Source organism: Heterodontus francisci, chromosome 25 (assembly GCF_036365525.1).
Source record: "Heterodontus francisci isolate sHetFra1 chromosome 25, sHetFra1.hap1, whole genome shotgun sequence".
Classification (NCBI taxonomy): Eukaryota; Metazoa; Chordata; class Chondrichthyes; order Heterodontiformes; family Heterodontidae; genus Heterodontus; species Heterodontus francisci.
Window position 1 is genome coordinate 42,978,775 of NC_090395.1, and position 25,697 is coordinate 43,004,471.

The 25,697-nt window shown below is 40.4% G+C and overlaps 1 protein-coding gene across 1 annotated transcript; it reads right to left on the reverse strand.

The window, feature by feature from the left end:
• Positions 1 to 571: 571 nt before the first annotated feature.
• On the reverse strand, positions 572 to 16,181 carry LOC137383849 (tropomyosin-1-like). The gene is made up of 5 exons (XM_068057153.1): positions 15,814 to 16,181; positions 13,469 to 14,091; positions 13,135 to 13,288; positions 7,086 to 7,206; positions 572 to 6,375 (listed from the first exon to the last, which is right to left on the reverse strand). The coding sequence occupies exons 1-5, from the start codon at positions 16,087 to 16,089 to the stop codon at positions 6,116 to 6,118; spliced, it is 1,434 nt and encodes a 477-aa protein (XP_067913254.1). The 5' UTR covers positions 16,090 to 16,181; the 3' UTR covers positions 572 to 6,115.
• Positions 16,182 to 25,697: the final 9,516 nt, after the last annotated feature.

The window sequence follows — 25,697 nt, forward strand, 5'->3', positions numbered from 1 at the left end:
ATTGGTTTCAAAATTGAAGTAATATGAGCATTAACAAATCTCACGCTTTCCCTCTAACATCAGTCTTTCCCATTCTCTTTTTGCCCCTCTATTTACTATACTTTCTGAAGTTTGTCGACATAAAACAAATGCAAAAACAAGTATTTGATTGTTTCACCAAAACACACTTCATCTTTTGCATGTGTTTTTATTACAAAAACACACAATATAAATTGTACCTGAATAAAGCCTTTGAATGGTCCCTTGCTAGTCAAATCATTTTTTTTTTTAAATAGCTGATCAGAAATGCTAGAAACTGGAAAAAAGTATGCCATCAGTATATAATGGTACTGATCTGCCCTCGGGGATTAGGCACTCTGCACATGCTCAGATTTCCCAATCTAAGTTCATCTGAAAGTCAAAGCTCTGGCTAAAAATATTTGGCTTTTGGGTGAGGCGAGGCCTTAGAGTAAAAGTTTTAATGACACAATTATAAAAGCAAATTTAAATATTCAAAAGAAATCGTACTATTGTAAAATATGTCATCGGTAAATTTCAGTTACCGAGGAAAATAAGTTGGGAGTATAAAGAAAAATTCTGAGAATATTTGAGTAATTTGTAGGAATCCAGTGGCCAGGTTGCACAATCACAGGGTGACATGTTCTCAAAATGAAACAGCATCTACCGTAGATGTCAAATGCGATGATAGGGAAGAGTGTTTAACATTGAAAATATCCATCTGCCACCAACAGAAGTAACGGGTACTTCATGAGTTTTCAATGAAACATGTCCTTGCATACTGAATTTAATATATAATGGATAAACATTCATGAAATCACCAATAGTAGTTTGGTTTTATTGAAAATTAAATATAAAAGTGGAACTAAAGAATTTATTTCGTGATCAAGTTCATACTTCCTCTCCACAATACCCTCCCCCCATTAACTTCCAACAGTTAATACCAATTTTAAAACATACAGGAAAGCTGCTGCAAACAATACATAATTAAGAAACTGGATCCAAGATACACATCTCAATATTATGGTTAAACCATTTTCCTACATTTGAATAAGACTCATCCTACGAGTAAACCAAAGACACAATACCCAGGCTTTCTACCTAATACTGCTATACCCAAGAGCAACACTATTATACATAAAAACCATGTACTCAATGCAACTGTGCATAGTAGTACACATTTATCTCTGCGCAGCATTCACTTTTGGAAGCCTTGTAGCACCAGGCTATTTGGTAGATTTATTTCTCCCCTGCTTCCCTCTCTCATAGGCATCTTAAAACATAGGGCAGTATTATAATCCTTCCAAGGAAGGCAGCACATGCACCTTTGAGTTGACTTCCATTATGAAAGCAATGTGCTCCTTCCACTTCAAAATAAATGTAGGAAAATGAAGGCAATTCATTAGTATTTGAGGAACTGTTTAGTAAACTCAAAGCAGAGATTTCCTGACTATTTCAAGGTTTTAAAATAACCTTAGCCCTGGGGAGCAGAGACCAGAGTTCCAGTCACTGAATATTGCATACCTAGCAGGATATTGACGCTTGACTGGGTTGATGGCTCGCATTGTATTTAGCCAGTCCCCTGTACTTAATGACCTGTCCACATAAAAAGGGATGTTTGTTATAGAAACAGTCTAGAGCATGATCTGCTGGTTATAAAAGCAATGGAAGAAATGGGATGTCTGGTTTACCGTTAGTCGTGGATGAGAAAATAATCTTAAAGTATTCCATATGATTTGCATTTAGTAGAACAGCCTACATTTGAAATTCTGTCATTCTTTCATCTCCATTTTATTTAAGAATGTAAACTGCATAATTATATTTAACTAATAAGCCCATTTTTAGGTTAATCGAAATAAATGGTCCAATTTCCATGTAATTCAATGCTATTTATTGGTTGCTTAATTGTTTGTCCTACCTTGATGGATGAAACAGATATGCCAAGTGATTAGAAAGCTATAATACAACTTTTATAAGATACTGATACCTCTAAAGTTATAACTTCTTATATTTCAGTAAGCAGTATTCTCCAATCAGGAGAATCCTCCAGTTTAGGGGATTAAACTAACTTTATATAGGGCACAATGGTTTAGAGCTATCTAGGTTGGTCACTAAAGGTGCAATGTTGCTGTTGCATAGAATGGAATTTTTAAAAATAGTTTTTCTTCAAAACCTTTTTGGCATAGTTGAAAACTGATATTTAAAAAATGTTCTTTTTGACTCAGTTGTTCCTGCTTCTTTCCTTTTAGCACTGCATTTGACATCACACCCAGAAATACAACTTTATAATCATGGAGGATATCTGTTTGCATACTTTGTATTGTATATATGAAAGTAAAGTACTGGAGGAAAAGCTAGATCACAATATCTTCTTTTTGAATTTTAACACTGTTAAAGTCAGAGTCTGATTTGGCTGCTGCAATAGGTAGGTAAATTAATTATGTGCACAGAGACCATATAGAATTAAATATTCTTTGCAATATACTCTAAATGTATGTGGAAAATAGAGTATAGTCACACTTTTTTTCTCCATATTTTGGTTTTACATTCATTACCCTGAAGGGGATGAAGTGATTGTTATAGGTAACAATAATGAATTTACTTATGAAGCAAAGTATGTTATGACAAATCAGGGCTGGTCAACAGGCAGCTGATGGATTCACAGATATGTGATTATAGTATTAATCAAAAAAGTACATCAAAAAGTATTGATCACCTCGATCAAAAAAGTTGTCAAACAAAAATTGCTCATGATTTACTTTTTTTAAAAAGGATAGAAATAATAGTTCAGAGTTGGCAGAAAAAAAAATCTTAGCAAAAATAAGAGTGGATGGAAATGGAGGTAGCTTTAGACTTGTGTTGGAAATTGGAAGGTAGGGGACCAAAAGTCGGCATAAATAGTATAAAGTCCAATTTTCAGGATGTGATGAATGGTGTTCCGAGGCCACAAATGGTTACCATATTTATGAATAATTTGGCTGAAGGAAGACAGAGATCCAAGTGTGCAGGTGGTGCCAAGTAAGAAGAGACAGTAAGTAGTGCAGATGAGAGCAGGAAGTAGCAAAGAGATAGAGATTAAGGAAGTGGGAAAAATGAGTTCAATATGGCCACTTTGGATGGAAAAAAAGATAAATCACAGTATTTTCTAAATGGTGAGAAACTAGGAATTTTAGATGAGCAAAGAGGTTTGAAAGTCCAAATTCACAAATTAATAGCTAGTAGACAGGCACAAAAAAAAATCAAAAAGGTTAATAGAATGTTGGTCTTTATCCCAAGTGGACTGAAATACAAAGAGGAAATTCATGCAGTGAGTGGTTAAGGTCTGGAATGTGGTGCCTGAGAAAATGGTGGAGGCAGGTTCAATTGAAGCATTCAAAAGTGAATTAGATAGTTATCTGAAAAGGAAGAATGTGCAAGATCATGGGGAAAGACAGGGGAATGGGACTGAGGGAATTGCTCTTTCGGAGTGCCAGTGCAGACATGATGGGCTGAATAGCCTCCTTCTGCAATACTACAATTCTGTGATTCTGTGAAGTTTCAATTGTAGATAGCTTTGGTCAGACTCCACCTGGAATACTGCATTCAATTTTGTGTGCTGCACCTCAAAGGACATACTGGCTTTGGAGGGGGTGCTGCATCAGAATGATACCAAAGCTTAGATTTGGGTTAAATTATGAGGAGAGGTTGCATGAACCTGGCCTGTATTCCCTTGAGTATAGTAGATTGAGAGGTGATCTGATCAAGGTATTTAAAGAGTTAAATGGATGATAGTTTCGCTGGATCTATCCTATTCATCTGATGGGAGAATTAGGAACAAAGGGAGATAATCTTAAAATTAGAGCTAGGCCATTCGGGAGCAAAAATTAGGAAGCACTATTTTTCCCCCTCCACATACAAAGGGAAGTAGAAATTTGGAACTGTATCCCCTAAGAAGCTGTAGAAGCGGTCCACAAAAAGCAGCCCAAATCCAATTACCAATTAGTGCCCCATCAGTCTACTCTTGTTCATTAGCAAAGTGATGGAAGGTGTCGTTGACAGTGCTATTACATACCACTCACACAACAATACCCTGCTCACTGACACGCAGTTTGGGTTCTGCCAACACCACTCAGCTCCTGAACTCATTACTGCCACGGTTCAAATATGGACAAAAGAGCTGAATTCAAGAGGGTAGGTGAGAGTGATTGCCCTTGAAATCAAGGCAGCATTTGGCCAAGTGTGGCATCAAGGAGCCCAAGCAAAATTAAAGTCAATAGGAATCAGGGGGAAAACTCTCCACTGGGTGGAGTCATACTTAGCACAAAGGAAGATGGTTATGGTTATTGGAGGCCAAACATCTCGGCCCCAGGACATTGCTGCAAGAGTTCTTCAGGGTAGTGTCCTACGCCCAACATCTTCACTCCAATTATCATTGATGAAGCAGTTGTTCAGTACCATTTATGACTCCTCAGATGCTGAAGCAGTCTGTATCTACATGCAGCAAGACCTAGGCAACATTCAGACTTGAGCTGACAAGTGGCAAGTAACATTCATGCCACACAAGTGGCAGGCAATGACCATCTCCAACAAGAGAGAATCTAACTATCTCCCCTTGACAGTCAACAGAATTCCATCACTGAATCTCCCACTATCAACGTCCTGGGGTGACCAGAAACTGAACTGGACCAGCCATATAAATACTGTGACTACAAGAGCAGTTTAGAGCTGGGTATTCTGAGGCAAGTAACTCACCTCCTGTTTCCCCAATGCCTGTCCAACATTTACAAGGCACAAGTCAGCAGTGTGATTAAATACTCTCCACTTGCTTGGATGACTGCAGCTCCAAGAAGCTTGACACCATCCAGGACAAAGCAGCCCACTTGATCAGGACCCCACCCACCACCTTAAACATTCACTCCCTCCACCACTGGCAAAGTGGCAGCAGTGTCTACTATCTACAACATGCAGTGCAGCAACTCACCAAGAATCCTTCAACAGCACCTTCCAAACCCGCACCTCAACCACCTAGAAGGACAAGGGCAGCAGACGCATGGGGACACCACCACCTGCAAGTTCCGTTCCAAGTCATACACCATTCTGACTTCAACTATATCGCCATTCCTCCACTGTCACTGTGTCAAAATCCTGGAACTCCCTTCCTCAGAGCACTGTGGGACTGTGGGTGTATTTACACCAGATGGACTGCAGTGGTTCAAGGCAGCAGTTCACCACTACCTTCTAAAGGGCAATTAGGGATGGGTAATAAATGCTGGCCTTGCCAGCGGCGCTCATATCCCATGAAGGAATAAAAAAAACTGAGACAATTGGAGCTTTAAAGACTAAGGTATATAGAGTTTTCCTCAGTAAAGGCATCAAGGCATATAAAAGCAAATCAATAGAGTCGAGGTGCAGATAAGCCACAATCCAATTGAATGGCTTGAGGGTGTAATACTGGTTCCTAATATTCCTATGTTCATTATGAAGATATGTCCATGACAGTTTTGGCTCATTTATGAGCCCTCACACCCCAACTTGTAATTCCAGCATTAACACTTGAAGAAATTTGGATAAGTTTTCCTTACTTTGTGTTCGAATTTCAATTTACTTCAGTTCCCAAAGAAATAAAGAGTAGAACTATATACACTGGAGATCACTCAGTACAAACAGCTCTTGATGAATAGGGGCCTCAGCCTGTGGCCTCTGCACTTATATAAGGAGCAATTTATTGGTTTGTACACACAAACATGAATCCCTTAAGTGTCATTATTCTATTATTTCTATACTATCTAATTGTGTGTACCTGGTTTTAAAATTGCCATTTTGTAAAGTAAGGATTTGTTCCTCCCAAATGGGGTACTTCCCCAATATTCTGATGAAAAATAGATTTACATTTGGTCCATTTGCACTGGTAGAATGTCCTAACAGTTATGGCAATGATTCATTCTAAACAAGTTAATTGTTTGTGTTGAATTAGCTCAATAATCTTTGAAAAGCAGAGCCTTCCCTATCTTTCATTGATTGCTAGTCTCAGAAAGCAGTGGTTGTCCCAAGGTTTTCCTCTCAACTTTTTCCTTGTACAGTTGGTGAGTCGACTACGTTCTCTTCTTGAAGCAACTTGAAGGTTTTTCAAGCACTTAAACTATGCACATGCCATCCAGTTTACTCTCACAGTTGACAGATTATAATTACCAATGTTATTAATTTGGATCTTAAAACCAGAGTCTGTAATATCAACAGTTTTTACTGTTACTCCAATTGAATCAACTGAGCTGATTTCAGCCAAGCTCAGCACAATCACTGGATCCTTCAATATACGATGTGGAAAGTTAACTTCCCGAATGTGTGGCCAAGCACAGTTCTCTAAAGTTTCACAGAAAGTTCGTACTTCTCCTGAAAGACCTGTTTAAAAAAAAGATAAGCAACATTGCTAAGAAATATTTTCAGCCACACAAGTATCTGCATAGCATCTCCTGAATGTGCTGGCTCATATTTGCTACTAAAGCTTCTAAAATTAAATTGCATTCATGTTTACAATTTTTTGAAGCAAACTTTCATTACAATTACAATAAAATCAAAAATAATGTTAGCGGTAAGGATGGAAAGTCTACGAAAGATAGTCTTATTTAAAAAAATATAACTGATCCAATCTCACCCAATGACTGAGGGGGTTTATCCAGTGAGTAGCCAAGCCATACATACCAAGAAAGCCCTAGATCTGTGCAAAATAGCTGATCTCAGACAGTACAGTGGCTGGGTTTCTACAATTGGCTTCAGCATTTCAGAGTTGGTGTGGGGAAAGAAAAAACATAGGATTTCCTCTCCTGATCACTAACCAACAACCCTTTTGGATGATTATGTGCATAGATGTTGAGCTCAAGAGTGAAGATTATGGTAAAATAGCTAATCAATAGCCAGAGGTAAGGCTCACACCTGAATAATGGGCATCTGGACAAGCTACTGGAGGGAGAAGGGACCCACAGAACCACTACTGCAGGTACATTCAGGCGAACAGGAGAAAAAAAAATTAAATCCAGTTATCTTGAGAAAAGGGTCACTGAATTATTCATGACCAATAACAATCCTCAACTCCCTGATGTGGCAATACTTACACTGTTCTACAGTGCTCTTGAGAGATGTTTCAATTTTCCCCAAGCTTTTTTGTAGAGTATGAAATGCTTGATCCAAAGCATCTGCCAGCTCTTTACTTTGCTTAATCCCACTACTTTCAACCTGTATTAAAAAAAAATCACAATGTCAATGATGTAGTTTAATTTATATAGAACTCACATGGTATGATCAGTAGATGCATCTTGTGCCAGTTTGTTCTGCTGACTGTCAGTTCCACAGCCATTTTGAGTGGCTGTGCTACTACATAAGCCATGATGTTACATGTGTGGATCTACACAATTTAACAGGGTGTATATGGTAGGTAATTAAGATTACAATCTCTCTACTGTTATGACAGGTGAGATCGGGTCTAGGGGTTCCCTCTCAGCCTTTGCCTGGTTTAACAGTAACAGGGTTTAATTTTAGAAACACCATGTTTTTAGCTCCCCCTCAGGTGAATCCTTGTTCACTGCTCCAATTGTAAAGCAAAGAAATCAGTCAGGTTTCCTTAGATTTAAACAAGAAAGGTAGAAGTTTATTAATCTTAAATTCTAATCCAGTTAACGACTATGAACATGCAACGCAGCCATGCTAGCATGCATACGTGATAAACACACACGCAGATAGAGACAAAAAAAGTAGAAAGAATAAAGGATAACAGCAGTTTGAGGCAATCTGTTAGTTATTTACTGTCCTTTGAGTTCAATGCGGAGTCTTGGGTTGCCAGTAAATCCTGCTGTTCGTTGGGGCCCAGTTCACACTTCAACTGGTTTCGATGTAGGAATTTTTTCTCTCGAGGTTTACGTTGTCTTCCATGGGTCCGGTAGCTTGGGAGAAAGCGAGAGAGAGCCAGCCAGGAGAGAGGCTTGCTTGTTCCAGCTTCAGTTGCAAAACTGCCTTCTCATTTCAAACGGTCCTGTAACTAGTTCAAAAATCCTAGACCAGCCAGTTAGTCATGTGACCAACTGATTCAACCAGTCCTGGCTTTCCAGATTGTATCATCTTAGCAGGACCTGGACTGCACTTCTTTGCACCTTCAATGTTTGGTGATCAAAATCCATTTAGGTTAATTGGAGCAGGGAATAATCCTTTGTCTCCACAAGCAACGGCTCTTAGTATGAAAATGTCCTTCCAGTCCAGTGTCTGGTGATCTTCAAACAAGTAATTTCTTCACTCCAGCAACAGTTTAAAAATCAATGTTCATATGACAAAATTAATATACCTCATTTTTGGCAGGTGGGGGGCGTCTGCATCACACAATAGTTGCAAATATTTAGCTCTTATTCACATCCTATCTGCAATTGGATATGTGTAAAGATAGCTGGAAAAGTTGGGTGAAGAATGGAAATCCTAAAGAAAGCTTGGCCAACAGATGTCAGAGATTAAAGGCCAGGGTCTAACCCACGGCACCACACAATTTTCTATTTGCCCATTAATGTTGCCATCTTTATGCCCCCAATAGTGTACACGATCAAATTTGAGATATTTCAGTCACCTACAGACATATAATAGTTAACTAGCTATCAACTGCGAACTATGTTACGAGGTTATGACACAAAGGGTTTAGGTTTGATCATCATTAACATCTGAGTGTATTAGACTTGTATAGTATTCAGTTATATTGTGGACTGTGTACAACAGTTCAGTTTGTTCTTTTTCAACCTTTAAGTTTTGACATTCAGGTTTTAATGTTTGAACTTACTTCCTGCTATTGCTATTTAATTTTGGAGGGCAGGCTTTTAATATTCTGCTGCCACTGCCGAGATATTTCCATTTGGGTGATGCCTTCCATTGCTCCTTCTACTTCTTCCAATTACCCTCATTGAGGGTAACAACATAGTGCAGAAAAGTGCTACAAAAAGTTTAAGCAAAATAGCACAAACAAACTGGTACAGTAGCGCAGTGGTTAGCACCGCAGCCTCAAAGCTCCAGCGACCCGGGTTCAGTTCTGGGTACTGCCTGTGCAGAGTTTACAAGTTTTCCCTGTGACCGTGTGGGTTTCTGCCGGGTGCTCTGGTTTCCTCCCACAGCCAAAGACTTGCAGGTTGATAGGTAAATTGGCCATTATAAATTGCCCCTAGTGTAGGTAGGTGGTAGGGAATATGGAATTAATATAGGATTAGTATAAATGGGTGGTTATTGGTAGGCACAGACTCAGTGGGCCGAAGGGCCTGTTTCAGTGCTGTATCGCTCTATGACTCTACTTTACTTATGTGAATGTCACCTCGAGGGTTTTTTAAACCCTCGTACAATCAGCAAAGATTTCAAGTGTCCGAATATCCCTAGAGACTGCGCATCCCAGACTCATCTAGTTTCCATGCCAAATGAAGCCAAACATGGTGTAACTTGCACTATTTGTGTGAAACTAAAGAAAAATGACAGCCAGATTGTGGTTGGCTTGGACTTGGATGGAAAATGTTACACATGCCTGCACAGACATATTTGGATAGAGTCATTTGTATAGCCAGTGGGAGGAGCTTCAATCCTGGCAGGGAATTGCAGAAATGTGCACGCAAAGGCAGAGATGTCTTTAGCAAGACTTTTATAGTCTGTACAAGACAGAAAAGGTCCACAAGAGGATTTTCAGTGAAATGTAAATGTTTAATTTGAAAACAAATAGATTATTGGGAGTTTATTACTTTTATTATTGGTGAATAGAGAAAAAAAAATCTTTGCAATTACGCTCTTACATTTCCCATTAACAATGTGCATTGCAGTCAGTCAAATTATCCCACTGTCTACCAAACCCATATAATGCCAGAATACATTAACCAATCGAGTTTCTTCCAAGCACACTGCAGCCTGCCAAGTTTTACTGACTAGCAGATATTATAGTGAATGAAGAGGAACTTTTTCAAATCTCCTGGTCTCATTTTAGTATTCACAGAATTCAATTACAACATCAAGAACATTTACAGTGCACTGTTTAAAAACAAAACAAACATACATAATTTGGATCCTTAGATCAAAGGACATCACACACACTTAAAGCTAAGATTCCAATTGTCCATTCCTCTCAGTTTGTTGTATTTGATTTAAGTAAATAAGTTTTACTTCTGTAATATGTTGTATTTACAGAGATTTTCTGTGGACCCTGCTCTCTAACAATTTGGTGCTGCAGGAGAATAGCAACAAGGAATTCCAACCCCAGCAGATCTTCTTCACAATATTCAGGTGCACTGTAGTTTTTAAACAGTCCGTTAGCTTTCCATTTGGGCAGAGATGCATTCCAATCTTGATGGAAAATACTCTACATGTTCACACAAAAATACCTCAAATAGGCACTTGCGTGAAGTAAATTTATACAGCAGCTGCTCCATGAGCAAAGTTCTGAAATGTTTATATTTCAATATTTGTTACCTTGAGCTGGTTACAACTCTTCAGAAAATATGTGGCACATAATTATATATTTTTGAAAGTAAAACCTGCCATTGGGGGGTCACTCCAAAGGGAGTGACTTCCAAAGTGACAAAATACATCAATTCCACCAAGATGTAGCACGATAAATTGCTTTTTCCTTAATCAGCCTGAATTTCTCCCAGCAGTTTTCATAAAACTTTTCTGTTTGGCCTATTTTTGGTAAAAGTGAGTTACAGATAAAAAGATCTTTTGTAAAAAAAAACACATTAAATGCTGAGGTAGATGTACCATGGGCCAAGCATTTCTTACTGATATAATTCTCAAGTAAAATAAATTGAAGACTCAACTTCCCCCACGAGCTTCGGGCACATCTACAGAACTGTTTGTGTAGGTTTACTACTGTGCTATGTCAAAGGAGACGTAAACAATTACTTCAAAATAAAAAAGGTTTAGTCCTCCCTACTAAGTCTTTGAAAATGATGGAAAAGCTGTAGGCACAGAGTTTTGGCTGCGTGCACAAACTTAGTTTAAATTTTATTCAATCTATCCAGAGCTCCCTCGGTCATGTGTTTATTCACAGAATTCTACTCAGTTGAAACACCAGACACAAACCTCAATCACAAACCTAAAGCCAGGAGCCATTTTGCTCAAAGCTTTATTACAACATAACACAACCCAACAGAAGTATGCAAATCTGGCAAGCTACTTTAAAAAAAAAACACAAAAGGAAAAGCACAATAAACTGGAATGGTGGAGAGTTCCGTCACGCAGAATGCGATAAAATGGTCTCCAATATCAACTTTATTGTGCTGACTGCCCGTCAGGCACATTAGCCATTGACTTATGAAGAACTCAGGAAGTGAATTTCCATTCCAGTGAATTTCAAAACAGAATAATGACTTCTTTAATCATGTTGATTAACTAAACCAGGAATTTCTCACAGCTAACCCTTTGGTGATCAAAATGCCTGATATCCAAAAGCAACAGAATATAATCCCAGTCTCCTATGGGAGGCTCCAAAATAAGAGATTTCAATTTAAAACAACAGACAATTCCTTTTGCGAGTAACAACAAAAGACATTAAGGATATCTTAATTACTCTTTAATATATGTAGTTTTGTAAATTTTAAACAGATACATGCTGAACATCCCAGATTAGTGAAATTGAATCTCAAACAACTTACAAAAGCTAGTTAGAAAATAATTCCAAGGAAACTTGTGGAAAGATAATATTTCTATCTTAAATTCTATCAAAATATCAAGTCACTGCCTTCCACGTTTAGTTGGAGGGCAGATATTCTAAATTGTCATAAAGTATTTTCTGGATTCCTTATCAAATATAAAGCAAGACAAAAACCTTACTTATTTTGACGAACATCTTTCTCTAATATTATTCCACTCGCATGAAGAATGCCAAATTGCAGAAATGAATGCTCTAACAAACAGAATCCATACTTATAACGATGGTAATCAATTTGGATTAATTTGGGGAGTTAAAACAAACATGGGGGCAGAAATCCATTTTGTAAGCAAACCACAGTTGGTAGGATTTTCTGGCAGGCATCGGGACCCCAACGTCGGACCCATATCATGGTCCCGAGCCCGCCCATGTCATCAGTGCGCCTCCTAATTCGCCACCTCTGTGCTCTCTGTCCCATTAAGGACGGAAAAAGTTGCTCCCGATGCAGCAGGCCAGATCAATCAGAGGGCCTGCAGTCCCACTGGGAGAGGTGGGTGCTGCCAAGGCAGGCAGATAAACACAAAGGTGCCTCAATATGGAGGCACCCTCAGCTGCCTGAAGAGAAGCAATAAATTAAAGAGGCCTGAAGCCAGTACAGCCATCAGGTTTGAGGGAACCCCTCCACAAGCCTATTCATGGATGAGACTGCGGCACTGCATCCCCGTGGCCCTGACATCGGGGTCTGAAGCCACTGGTTCAGTTGGCCCCTAGCCTGCCACCGAGGCTCTCTCGATTCAGGAGCTCGGGGCCTCCACACACAGTTGGGGGCCACTCTGCCTTTGGTAAAATATAGGTGTCCCCAAGAAGGGACTTAATTAGATTAATTGGCTGCCTGCCTCCTGACCTAGTTCTCAGCCCTCCCCAGGGAATGCCCCCCCAGAGATGGGAATGCGTTGGGGAGCCATCCCAACATGGCTTCTCCCATTTTCCTGGCCCTAGCCCCACAACCCCATCTCCATGGGACTGAGAAAATCCCCTCCAGTATTTCTACAGACCTGAGTGTGAAACAGCACAAAAGAACAATAGTTTCTTGTGGTTGAAAACTTTGTCATTGTAGCCTATTAATCAGCCAGGCTTTTGTTGCTATAGCAAAATGCAACTTAAAAACAATTCATGAAGTGACCAGCATAGAATTATTTCAATTACTGTAAAGTGGCTGTACAGACCGATCTTTCTAGCTTCTGTTCTGAAAATATAGAAGTAGAAATGCTTCTCGAAATCAGGTAATGAAAAATCCAGATGGGTCCACTTTCAATGATGCCACTTAGTTTTGGTGCAATACAGAAGTATTCACAATGGTTTGGATTGAGCCAGCACCTGAGCACAGTACTCAAGTAGACATGTGGACCAACCTGTTAAGGGAGCGGCTCCTCAATAATTTTTATTGTAGCTAATTAATCAATAAAAGGTGATTTATTGAAGCTGAATGACCTGGACCTTTTAGCATTTACCTTTGTGATGTGATCCTGCAGATTGGCTATCACTTCATCCATTTTACTATTTCTGTTGTGCAGCTCGCTGACATCATCAACTACAGTGCTACGAACAGCATTCTCCAGCTCTTCCACAGAGACCTTCTCTGTTTGCAACCGATAGGCAAGTTCCCTGAAATGGATGCAATACATTATTACCCAAGTAATACTCATTTTGTGCAGAACACAGAAAATCTCAAACAAATCAGAGCTGGGATTAATCAGTCGGAAGTTAATGGCTGCTAATATTGGCTTCTTAATGTTATATTTTCCTTTCAGTGTATTCAAATCAGAATCAAAAACATGGTTAAACCTGATATTTTCCAGCTCTTTTTTACTAGAGAGGTGCTCTGCTTGTTGGACTGATGCAGTCTCTTTAAGTCCCAGTAGTTCCTTGCTATGCTGCACCATCTGTGACTGTATAGCATCAGTCACCAGAGCTGTCTGATTCAATTGTTTTGTTAATGTAATCACGCCATTAGAAAGGGAGGGAAGACTATGGTCCACTAATTCTTTGACTGCATTCATATCCTCAGCACGTTGTTGAAGAGCTTGAAGGTCCTGTCTCTCTACTTCAAGGCTTGTCACTCGACTTGTTAAACTTAACAATGAGGCAGACAGTGATTTTACACTTTCTTCCACTTTTGAGCTTGTAGACTTCATACTTGCAACTTGCTGCTCAGTCCTTGCAAATTCAACTTCTCGAAGTTCAACTGCATCCTCCACATACTGCAAATCAGTCTTTGTGAGCAAGTCCTTCCTGAGTTCGCTCAGGCTTTTACTCATCTCAGTTTGTAGTGTAGTCAACTTATTATCCAAGTCAGAGGATTGAATCTGTGCCACAGTTACTATTGTCTTATCCATTTTCTGTTCAGAATCAGACTGAGCAACCTCGAGATTCATCAACCTTTGTTCATATTCTTCTGTGATTAACATCTGAAATAAGCAAAAATATTTTTCTTCAGAGGAGGTAAAAATTGAGAGAAATTTTCCTACTTTTTAATCCATGCATAATCCATCTTCAGATCAACTCTATACTGAAAACAAGATTTTATGTGCATTTCTCTTCCAAAAAAAGCTGAACATTTGTAACTAATTCTTTCCCATTTACTTTTTCTGCTCTTTACTCTCTTATTTTTCCTGCCAATAATTACTTTAGAATTCAAATCCACTTCAATGAAGCTGAAGAGATATAGACAGGAAAAAAAGGCTGCACAAATTTTTGTGGTTGAACACACTTATTTTCATATTTTTCTACCATCATAATGGATGCAAATTGCCTGTAGGTACAGGAGTAATGGAATCAAGTGAGACTTTGTCAATAGCCAAAGCAAGCCTACATCTCTTTCTGGAATGAATTTGGAAGCTTGTCTCAAAGCAGACATATGCTCATGTTAACTATCTAACTGCAAATTATTTTTTCTTTCTTTATTCACGACCTGATAATACTGTATGTGTGTGTCAACTGCACTGGTGATCAGCACTATTATGGGATGCAAGCTGCATAAAAAGGAAAATTTAACAGTCTGCATTGTCTAATAAAATTAGTCGGGATGAAAAGATAGGGGTTAAGTGTTTGAGCAAGGCCATGGTTATCGGTTGAGTGGTTCAGGTTCTCTGTTGAGTTATTATTGATGGAAGACAGCCCTATAGTATGTTTACATCGAACCACAGCGATGCCTTGGATAGTGAGGAGGTGGCAAACACTGCTTTCAGGTGAAGCAGCGATTTACTTGTACTTCTTTCAATGTAGTATACAGTAGTCATTGCTCACAATGTGGTGTCCTCGACATTGGGGAGACCAAACGCAGATTGGGCGATCGCTTTGTGGAACACTCCTGCTCAGTCCGAAATCATGACCCTGAGCTTCTGGTTGCTGGCCATTTCAACACCGCTGACCCCGCCACACCCCCCCCCCCTCCCCCCTCCCCCCCACACTTCCACTCGCATGCCCACATCTCTGTCCTGGGCTTGCTGCAGTGTTCCAGTAAACATAAATGCAAGCTCGAGGAACAGCATCTCATTTACCGATTAGGCACGCTACAGCCTGCCGGACTGAACAATGAGTTCAATAATTTCAGAGCATGATGGGGCCCCCTTTTTATTTTTAGTTATTTTTTCTTTGTTTATTTTATTTTGTTTCATCATTCTTTTTTTTAAAAAAACACTTTTTTTTTTCATATTTGTGCTTTAGGCCAGGGCTGTCCATTTTTCTGTCAATTAACACACTCTCTGATCTAATGCTTTGTCTTCACCACACCATTAACATACCATTTGCCTTTGCTCCATGACCTGGTCAGTTATTCTCTGTGACCCTCTGTCCTATCAACGCCTTCCCTTTTGTTATCTCTTGCCCCACCCCAGCTTTATTTGCTTAAAACCTATTACATTTCTAACCTTTGCCAGTTCTGATGAAAGGTCACTGACCTGAAACGTTAACTGTGCTTCTCTCTCAAATGTTTCAAAATCTGGACGCCTTTCGATCAACGTCCAGGAAATTTAAAAATCCTATTAAAACTACAGGTTATGATAATCATACACACTCACTATTTCCTAATCTCTTATAAACCCATTCTCCAGGAATAATCGTGATAAACTCCTTACCAGCTCCAAATTGAAAAATTAAGCAGGGGGTTATCTGTCAAGGTAAGTGCATACCTTTTGGTTCAGCTCATTCACTTGAGCCTGGATCTTTTCAAACTGAGTCAGTTTCTTTTGCAGGATTTGGATGGTTTGATCCAGGTTGCCTATGCTTTGGAGCTGTTGCTGAATGTACCAGCCGCCAATGCCGCAGCCAGTGACAAGCAGCAGAAGGAGAATCCACAGCAAAAACACATCGGCTGCAGTGGAGGGGGATTCGGACACATCTTTGCTGTCAGGTCGGCTGGAGTTTTCCTCCCCACGCTGGCCGCCTTTCCCTTTCCGACTTCTCATTGTTGCAAAACTTTCGCCAAAAACGTTCCTCCAACTTCCACTCGGGACCTGAAATTGACGTGATTGACCGGCGGCTCCGAGCCAGTGATAGGCTGTTCCAAATCCGATTGCCCAGTCAGAGGCGAGGCACTGATTGATGGTCGCCGGAACCAATTATACGAGGACACCCGACTTTAGAGCAACGTCAGTGCACCAATCACAAGCCTGGACTGCAATCCTGCTAACAGAGTCAGAGTGTTTTCCACATGTATTTCAACTGTTTTGAGCTCATCTGAGCTCTGCTGAAAGCTGTTTGAAAACAGTAAAAATCAGCATGTAATAGGTTAATGGTAAAATATGTTGTTCGTTGAAGTTTAGTAATGACTTTATTGTGCATAAATTGACTGCAAAACAACAAAGACTATACTTCAAAAGTGATTAATTGGCTTAAAGTACACTCGGATGCCCAGAGGACGTGGAAGGTGGTGTAAAAATGCAAGCTCTATTTTGGATATAATTTGATGTTTGCTTGGAGTTGCTCATGTTGAGACAATAGTGTGCTGCCTCTGTGCCTTGGAGCATTTTTCTATGTTAAAGGTGCTGCATAAATTTGAATCATGTTTGACATGCTCTATTTGCCCGCCTTTGTCATTATAATCTTGCTGTCTCCCTCTTCCACCAACCCTTCTTCTACTTTTTCTCTTTATTATTTGTTTTTCATGGGATGTGGGCATTGCTGGCATCCATAATTGCCCTTGAGAAGGCAGTGGTGAGCTGCTTTCTTGATCCACTGCAGTCATTTGTGTAGTGGTTTTGTACAACTGAACAGCTTGCGAGGGCAGTTTAGAGTCAACCACATTGGTGTGGGTCTGGAGTCACATGTAGTCCAGACCAGGTAAGGATGGCAGATTTTCTTTCCTAAAGGATATTAGTGAACCAGATCAGTTTTTATGACAATGATAGTTTCATGGTCATTGTTACAGAGACTAGCTTTCAATTCTAGATTTTTATTAATTAGTAATATATTACTTGAATTTAAATTTCACCAGCTGTCATGGTGGGATTTGAACCCATGTCCCCAGAGTATTAACCTGGGTCTCTGGATTACTAGTCCAGTGACATTACCACCACGTCACTGTCTCCCCTTTTTGTTGCCTTCTGTTTCTCTTTCTTTCCTCTTCTGCTTCTCTCTAAACTCTTTCCCCCCTCTCTCCTGTCTTTGTTCGATTCTGTTCCTTGGCTGTTTAACCACCAGATCCTTCAATAAGCAGCAGTCCCATGCTCACAGACTGGAGTACCAGCTTGGATCATTACCCCAAGTCCTATTTTGGGAGCTTCAATCCACAACTTTCTGACCCAAAGTCAAGTGTTCCACCAATATCGCTGACCCACCATCGATGTGTGCATTAAATGTGTTGTCAATGACCATATTAAAGTATTGATCTTAGCACTATTTCCCAGACATTCCACAGTAACAAAGTGTTAGCATGGTTTCATGTTGCCCTCCTCACAAGTTCATCAGCTACTTCTGACCAGTGAATATCCTCTTACCAATCTAGCTCTCTAACAAAACCTTGCTATTTTCTATATAGCAAGATGCCAATTACTTAACTATCAGTTATTTTATTCGTAATTCAAATTAGTATATCTTACATGGCATTGCTCACTGGCAGTCTAGGTCTTGGAGTACAGTTTCTAATGTTTACTCCAATCCCACTAAAACATAACCATGATCGTGGTTTATTTATTACTAAAATATAAATTTATCAGAATAACATTTGACTGAGATAAAACATTATGCACCTTACTGATACTGAACGATATAGGTCTCACAGATATAATTGTATTACTATTTACCTATCTTTTTATGGCTTTTTAAAGATGCAAATAATTTTATTCTCGCTCAAATCCTCTTAATTTCAGCTATTTATTTGTAATAGTTTTGAGGGTTTTCTTATAGTATGGACTTTCTGTTAGCATTAAACTTGCTTTCTGACACATTTTACTTATCAGACTTCAGATGTCACAATTTAAATATTGTTTTGGAACATTGTAAATGGAGTTATGGGAAATCTGCTATTATAAAATATTTATAACTTTCTCCTGCCCCTTCCACTGCATGGACGATTTGGCTATTGCCTATAACAACAACATTGCCTATCATTCCACTTCAAAGAGAAATTGCTGATTTTCTTTAGGCCTTTGAAATTCGAGATATGCCACTGCATCTAACACACTCTAGGTACATGTTGGCCTATATGTAGCATCCCATTATTACAACATTTGCAGCGAAATATTGAGGTAACTAAAGAAAATAGACCTGTATCATCTTAATGTAACTCTAACTAGTGGTTAGAAAATATAAAAGCTTTCACCACAATGAAAACAATGTATCAGTCATGAACATCAACATTGCAACTTTTAATGTTTTATTTATACAGTTCAGCAAAGTCAAGTTAAGAACCTTAGCAAAGCTTTAGTTTTTGTATCACAGCAGCAGTATTTAAATACTTCTGTGAGCATAATGCTTCCAGCCATCTTGATCTGTCCCAGAAGATGCAGTTTGTAAATCACAAACTAGCTGATAACAATTTAAAGTACATTTCTCTTTAATCTGAAAAATGACAACTAGTCTGTTTATTTTCTTTGCATTTTTATTCTTTTTTCGCACACAAGGAGAGTATGATTTTTTAAAAATAGTGTGCTACAGTCCAAAGAAGGGAATTACTGTCGTTTAGGGCTTGGGAGTTTTAAGTTCTTTGGACAACTTCATTCCAATGCCATACACATATATTTAAAAGCAAACGTGTTAACCAGTTAGCTAAAAATAATGCAGTGATTAATTTAAACCTCTTTTTTAAATTTTATTTTTCAAAGTAAGCTGATATTTTGGCTGTTGCTATTTAAGTCACTTTGTTATTCTGCACAATCAGACACTTGTAGTCACTCTGTTGAGGTTAAAGTAACATTACAAAGTAGTTTTAAAGCCGAAAGCAACACTTGATTATTGCCTTTCCATCCTCAAATCCTGTGATATTCACACAATATACTTTTATTTGTAGTACCTCCAAGCATTGTAATTTATCCATTAAATGAGTATCAGGTAACTGTGATACTGAAAGTAATTTATTCAGTCATATCCATAAATGCTTGGAAAACACACTATTATACATATACTGAATGGGTAACTTTGAAAGATCATCTCCATTGGTAAGATTAACATGTATCCCATGGTTACCTACTGAGTATTTTGTTTCAATTCAAGAGCTTATTTTATAATACTTTTTGTTAAGTTTTAATGAGAGGGCACTATAAACATGGAGGACTGGTCAGAGATATTTGAGACAGTTTTTAATTCTCATCACAAGCTTTTGGGCTACATCTCAACAATTCTCAAAAGTGAGAAAGTAACTCTAATTGAAGCATTCCACTCTGAATTTCCGCTGCTTGAGAGACGGCGCAAAGTGATAACTTAAGCTTTTCACTAGAGTTAATATTCACAAGAATCATCTTAAGTCGATCTCCAATTATAACAGACAAATCTCCAGAGCATGTGTTTTCAAAGCGGGGTTCATGGACCATGAGAGTTAATGAGGGATCCTAAGGAGTTTGTGAGACCCATGGATTTCTGACTGGGGATGGGTATTTCACATGAAGCGAACATTTTATGGAACATTCTGTCCTTGTATGGAATTTTTCTGTGCATGGTAATTTCCACAGACATTTTGTTGCTCTTTGAATAGTTGGTAATGTATTTTGTATATTAGGGAGTTCCTGAAAATGGGTTGAAATGAGCAGAAGCTCCCTCACACAGAAGTTTGAAAATCATTTTTCTCGAAAACTACTCTCCATACATTTCTTATGGTGCTTTACTTCCGAATCCCATACTCACATTTATATAATTCTAAAATGTCATTTATTAATTATATATTAAACTCAAAATCATTTTAAAAATCCTTCACAATTTCTAAAATTCTATATTGATGAGAAACAGAGTTCTGAATGCTGTATTTAAGTTACATGCTTTCATAGTTGTGCAATAGTATAATATTGTAGTGACAGAGTGAAATAACTTATGGCTAATTTGTGATCAAAAGTTAACAAATTACTGGCTTTTATGACTTAACTAAATGGAGCAGACTGTATCATTCAACATAGTAAAATAACAAAAGGTTCTGCATATATTTCTGGGTTGAAAAAACAGAATATGCTGCAAAAACTGCAGTGCACAGCTTCAAGAAAACACTAGTGACTAGCGGAAGGATTTGTTATGCCAACTTGATTTAACTGAAAATAAAACCTGGCTTATTAGGAATATGGAATACCTATAATAAATCAATCAGGCCGCAAAAGCACCTGTACTTTCAACATTATGGGTGTCATTTTGCTACCAAAATGGCGTCCACGCTGCACGTGCACACTTTTGGCATGGTCTGCGCCAGACGCCATTTTGATAATGCATTATACAGGCATAAGAAGTGTGCAGAGTAGGCAGATCGTGGCATCAGTCAACTTGTAACACTGATTTGACTGCACCAGTCCAGCTAACGCCCTCTATTAAACATGCGTTCAGCAGCAGAAATGACCTTCCACCAGTGCTATTCAAAAGGATCATCAACTACTTTCAGGTTAGTTGCTGATTTAATTTCTACTGGCTCTGTCTGAGTTTGTAGAAGTGCTATGAGTTTTCTCGTGCTGTTTAAAGTTGGTCAAGTTGACAGGGAGTGATACTACATGTGGAGAAGAATTTGATTCAGACTTCAAGGGTTCTGGTCAGACCACTTTCTCCCAGTCCTGGGTGCTGTAGTTACCATCTCTCTTGGCTTACATCATGAATGGGAAATTGAGCAGAGGCAGCACAGAAGAGGACAAGTTGCTCACAGAGGAAGCAAGAAGAAGGGAGAAGGGCTGCAAGGATGAGGCCTTGTCGACCCAGGGTCTTCGGGAAGCCTTTCTCTTACACCAACTTAAGCAGGAACCGCAATGTACCATCTCCGTTTTATGAAGGAGGTGCTCCCTGAAATCTGCCACTTCTTGCAGGCAGACCTGCAGTGTCGGAGCAGGGCAAGGACGGCAATGCCAGTGACAATGAAGGTGATTGTAGCCAGGAATTTCTTTGTGTAGTGATTCTTCCAGACTGGAGTAGGTGATACCTCTATCATCTCCCAGTTCACCACTCACTGCTGCATAAGGGAAGTAACTGACATTCTTTATGCCAGGAGAGGGGAATAAATTGTCTTCTCTCTCACCAGACAGAAGTAGGCACAGCATGCACAGGCAGGTTTCCCCATGGTGCAGGTTGCCATCAATTGCACACACATGAATTTTCAGGTGCCGCAACTAAACACTGAAATATACTACGACTGCAAAGGGTTCCCCTCCTTGAATTTGCAACTGGTGTGTGACCATGCTGATCACATCAATCAGATGAATGCCTGGTATTCTGGCAGCAGTTGTGATGCTTTTATTCTGTACCAGTCTGCAGTTCCCTCCATATTTGAGCCACCACATCAAACCAGAGGGTTAGCTACTGGGTGACAAGGGTTATCTACTGACCACCTGGTTCATGACTCTGCTGTACAACCCAACCACTGGTGGCCAGCATACATATATTGAAAGCCATGCTGCCATATGAAGCATCATGGGGTGCTCAAACAATGGTTCCTCTGTCCAGACCGCACTGGAGAAACCCTCCAGCACTTGCTAGAAGGTGTGTCATGATTCATCATGGTCTGCTGTATCTTGCATAATCTTGTCATGATGAGGGCACAGCCCTTGTGACCAGGGATACAGTGAGCAGCTGAGGAGGAGGAGGAGGAAGAAGAGGAGGAGCAGGAGGAAGGGAGGAGACAACCAATACTTCCCCTTTCCTGCTAGGCTATCTGTGATTGCCTCATCCAATATGGTACCAATAAACATAATCTCAAATCCCCATTCAACAACAGTCACAAACCTTACCTTCCCTCTGTCACTGAGCATCACTGCGTCCTCTTGGCCACAATGCTGAAATAAATACCTCCAGAAAAGAACCATTCCAAAGCAACTTTATCAAACAGTCCATCCAACATTCCATACCAAAGTCAACTAATCACAGTTGTGCATTCCCTTAGTGCCTGTCTTCCAGGTACCTTTGCTTGGCCTGGTGCTGTTATGCTGTGCGACATCAGTGGCTGCAGCATGGCTGGTGGAAGACTGCAAACTTCCACTGGGGTAGATTACAGATGGCCTTGTAGGATGCCCACGAGCAGCTCTGGGTCTAACTTGCTGGAGTTCTTTGAGGAGGTAACAAAGAGGGTTGATATGGGTAATGCTGTTGATGTGGTGTACATGGACCTTCAAAAGGTGTTTGATACAGTGCCACACAACAGACTTATGTGCAAACGTTTAGCTCATGGAATGAAAGGGATGGTAGCAACATGGATGCGAAATTGGCTGAATGACAGGAAACAAAGAGTAGTGGTTAATGGATATTTTTTCAGGCTGGACGAAGGTTTGTAGTGGAGTTCCCCAGGGATCAGTGTTGGGACCCTTGCTTTTCCTGATATATATTAATGACCTAGACCTTGGTGTACAGGGCACAATTTCAAAGTTTGCAGATGATACGGAACTTGGAAGCATTGTGAACTGTGAGGAGGATAGTGGAGAACTTCAAAAGGACATAGACAAGTTAGTGGAATGGGCAGACAGGTGGCAGATGAAGTTCAATGCAGAGAAATGTGAAGTGATTCATTTTGGTAGGAAGAACATGGAGAGACAGTACAAAATGAAAGGTAAAAGAGGATGCAGGAGTAGAGGGACCGAGGTGTATATGTGCATACATCATTGAAGGTGGCAGGACAGGTTGAGAGAGTGATTAATAAAGCATACAATATCCTGGGCTTTATTAATAGGGGCATAGAGTACAAGAGCAAGGAAGTTATGTTGAACTTGTATAAGACACTAGTTCGGCCTCAGCTGTAGTATTGCGTACAGTTCTGGGCACCGCACTTTAGGAAAGACGTGAGGACATTGGAGGGAGTACAGAAAAGATTCACGAGAATGGTTCCAGGGATGAGGTGTTTCAGTTATGAAGATAGGTTGGAGAAGTTAGGACTATTTTCCTTGAAGAGAAGGCTGAAAGGTGATTTGATAGAGGTATTCAAATTCATGAGGGGTCTGGACTGCGTAGATAGTGTTACGACCAGGTGCGAAAGGTATCTAGGGGTCTGTTACTATCTTCATCTGGTCTTATTGTAACAGGGTTTATTTTAAACACACTGTGTTTTGAGCTCCCCCTTTGTGAATCCTTGTCCACAACTTTCCAGTTATAAGGCAAAGAAATGAGCACAAACAGGCTTTCTGTGGTTTAAAGAAGAGAGATGAAATTTATTCAACCTTAAACTTAAACTCTAATACGGTTATTGCCTACGGATATACGACATGCCCAGGCAAGCATGCACACGTGATACACACATGCCAAATAGGGACAGAAAAGAGCAGAAGTAAAGATAAGTAGGACAATTTGATGCAATCTCTTGTTACTGTGCTTCGAGCTCGCTGTATTCCTTGATTGAAGATATGGTCTTGCGTTGCATTGTGGCCCAGTGTTCCTTTTAAAACTTGTTCACATAGGAGACTCCTCTCTTTGAGTTTACATGTCTTCAATGGTTTCCGAAGTTGGTGAAAGCAAGATGAGGGCAGACAGGAGAGAGGTCTTATCCAACCAGGAGCCAGGAACTTTTTCTGATCTCAAGTACTGTTTTCTCCAATTTAAAACTCTTAGTTTAAACCTCTGCAACAGCCAGTTAGTCATGTGACTAAAACTGGTCTGATCACTTCTGTGTATTGGGGAAGCAACTATTAGGTCCCCATTGTTTCAACACTGTCTGTTACTATGCAAAAATATCTTTCCAGTCAGGGGCTTGCACTTTTTAAGTTTTAATGTTCATATAGCGAAATAATGTGTGCCTCAGTCTTGGCAGGTGGGGTGGGGGGTGGGGTTTGCCTGACAATAGAGAGAAACTGTTCCCACTTATTAAAGGATAGAGAATGAGAGGGCACAGATTTAAAGTATTTGGTAAGAGAAGCAAAAGTGACAGGAGGAAAAACCTTTTCACGCAGCGAGTGGTTAAGGTCTGGAATGCGCTGCCTGAGAACGTGGTGAAGGCAGGTTCAATTGAAGCATTCAAAAGGGAATTAGACAGTTATATGAAAAGGAAGAATGTGCAGGGTTTTGGGGAGAAGGCGGGGAATGGAACTCGGGGAATTGCTCTTTCGGAGAGCTGGTGCAGACACGATGGGCTGAATAGCCTCCTTCTGCACTGTAAAGATTCTGTGATTCTGAAAGCCTAGCTATGGACTGCACCACCTCAGCATGGATGGCAACACTCTGGGCTGGCTGACTGACAGGCAATAGCAGGCTGCTGGCAGTGGTGGCAAGGTGAATGCTGTCATCCTGAGAGAGCACAGAACGTTCCTGCTCCTCAGAGCTACTGTCGCTGGTACGGGGCAGTGCCTCAGCAATCCTAGAAATCTGCTGAAGGACAGATCGCTAGATTACTGTGAGACCTGAAAACCCCTTTGAATGCTGGTATCTGAAGCCCTGGTGGCAACAGTCTGAGCCTCCCTGCGAGCTCTGCTTGGGGGACCCTCCTGATTGGGCACTCTGTGGTCCACAGAGGGCTCCTGGTTGGAAATGACATCCCCCCCAGCCCTCACGACTGAACCAGCCCTTCTGCTGGGATTTGCCTGACTGGTCCGACAAGCCCCACAAACCAACCTTCATTCTGGGGCCCTCTCCCTGCTGGCTGGTCTGGACCTGCTGCAGATTCAGCATTGGCCACCTCTCCTGGTGGCGCTGCTGAGACTGAAGAGCTGCCGGCCCTCTGATTGGCCAGCAACTCTTGGAGCTGGGCTCTCATCTTTTAAAGGAACAAGAGCTCTGGCACCAGGCAGTTAATTGCCTGAGTGCTAAGAATTTCCATTGCGGGGGGTGGGGGGGTGTTGAAGGGCCGAGGCGGGGTTGCTCCCAGCTTTTCCTGCGCAGTGTCAGGACTCCCACTGCGGGAACAAAATTCAACCCGTTAACTCTGTTTCTCCCTCCACAGATGCTGCCTGACCTGAGTATTTCCAGCATTTTCTGTTTTTATTGCTCGACCACAATCTATGCTTCCAAAGCAACATTGAGCCATCTGCTTCTGCTTGTGCTGCAATGGAAGCACAGGCATGAGACATCAAAAGCTGCAACATGGTTGGGTCTACAAGTGTTCACATGGAGTTGACCATGCTGGAAAGGATGGGCTCCATGCTCTGCACAAAGCTTTGTGCTGAGTAGGTGCCTCCATACTCCTTAACAGTCACAGCAGGCTTTCTGGCAGGCTTGACAATGCCCAAGTATTTCATTGAGCATGCCCATCAGCCTCTTTCCCTCTGCCGCCCCATCAAAGTCCTCATCTGAATCCACTGAACAAAGAACAAAGAAAATTACAGCACAGGAACAGGCCCTTCGGCCCTCCAAGCTTGCGCCGATCCAGATCCTCTATCTAAACATGACGCCTATTTTCTAAGGGTCTGTATCTCTTTACTTCCTGCCCATTCATGTATCTGTCTAGATACATCTTAAAAGACGCTATCGTGCCCGCGTCTACCAC

Bases quoted from the DNA above. Each gene is read 5' to 3' on its own strand.
- LOC137383849 (XM_068057153.1), bottom strand. From the start codon at position 16,089: ATGAGAAGTCGGAAAGGGAAAGGCGGCCAGCGTGGGGAGGAAAACTCC. The intron at 14,092-15,813 runs GTATGCACTTAC...TGCTTATTTCAG, and splicing joins TGAATGAGCTGAACCAAAAG to ATGTTAATCACAGAAGAATA. The intron at 7,207-13,134 runs GTAAATGCTAAA...TTTTTAATACAG, and splicing joins TGCAGGATCACATCACAAAG to GTTGAAAGTAGTGGGATTAA.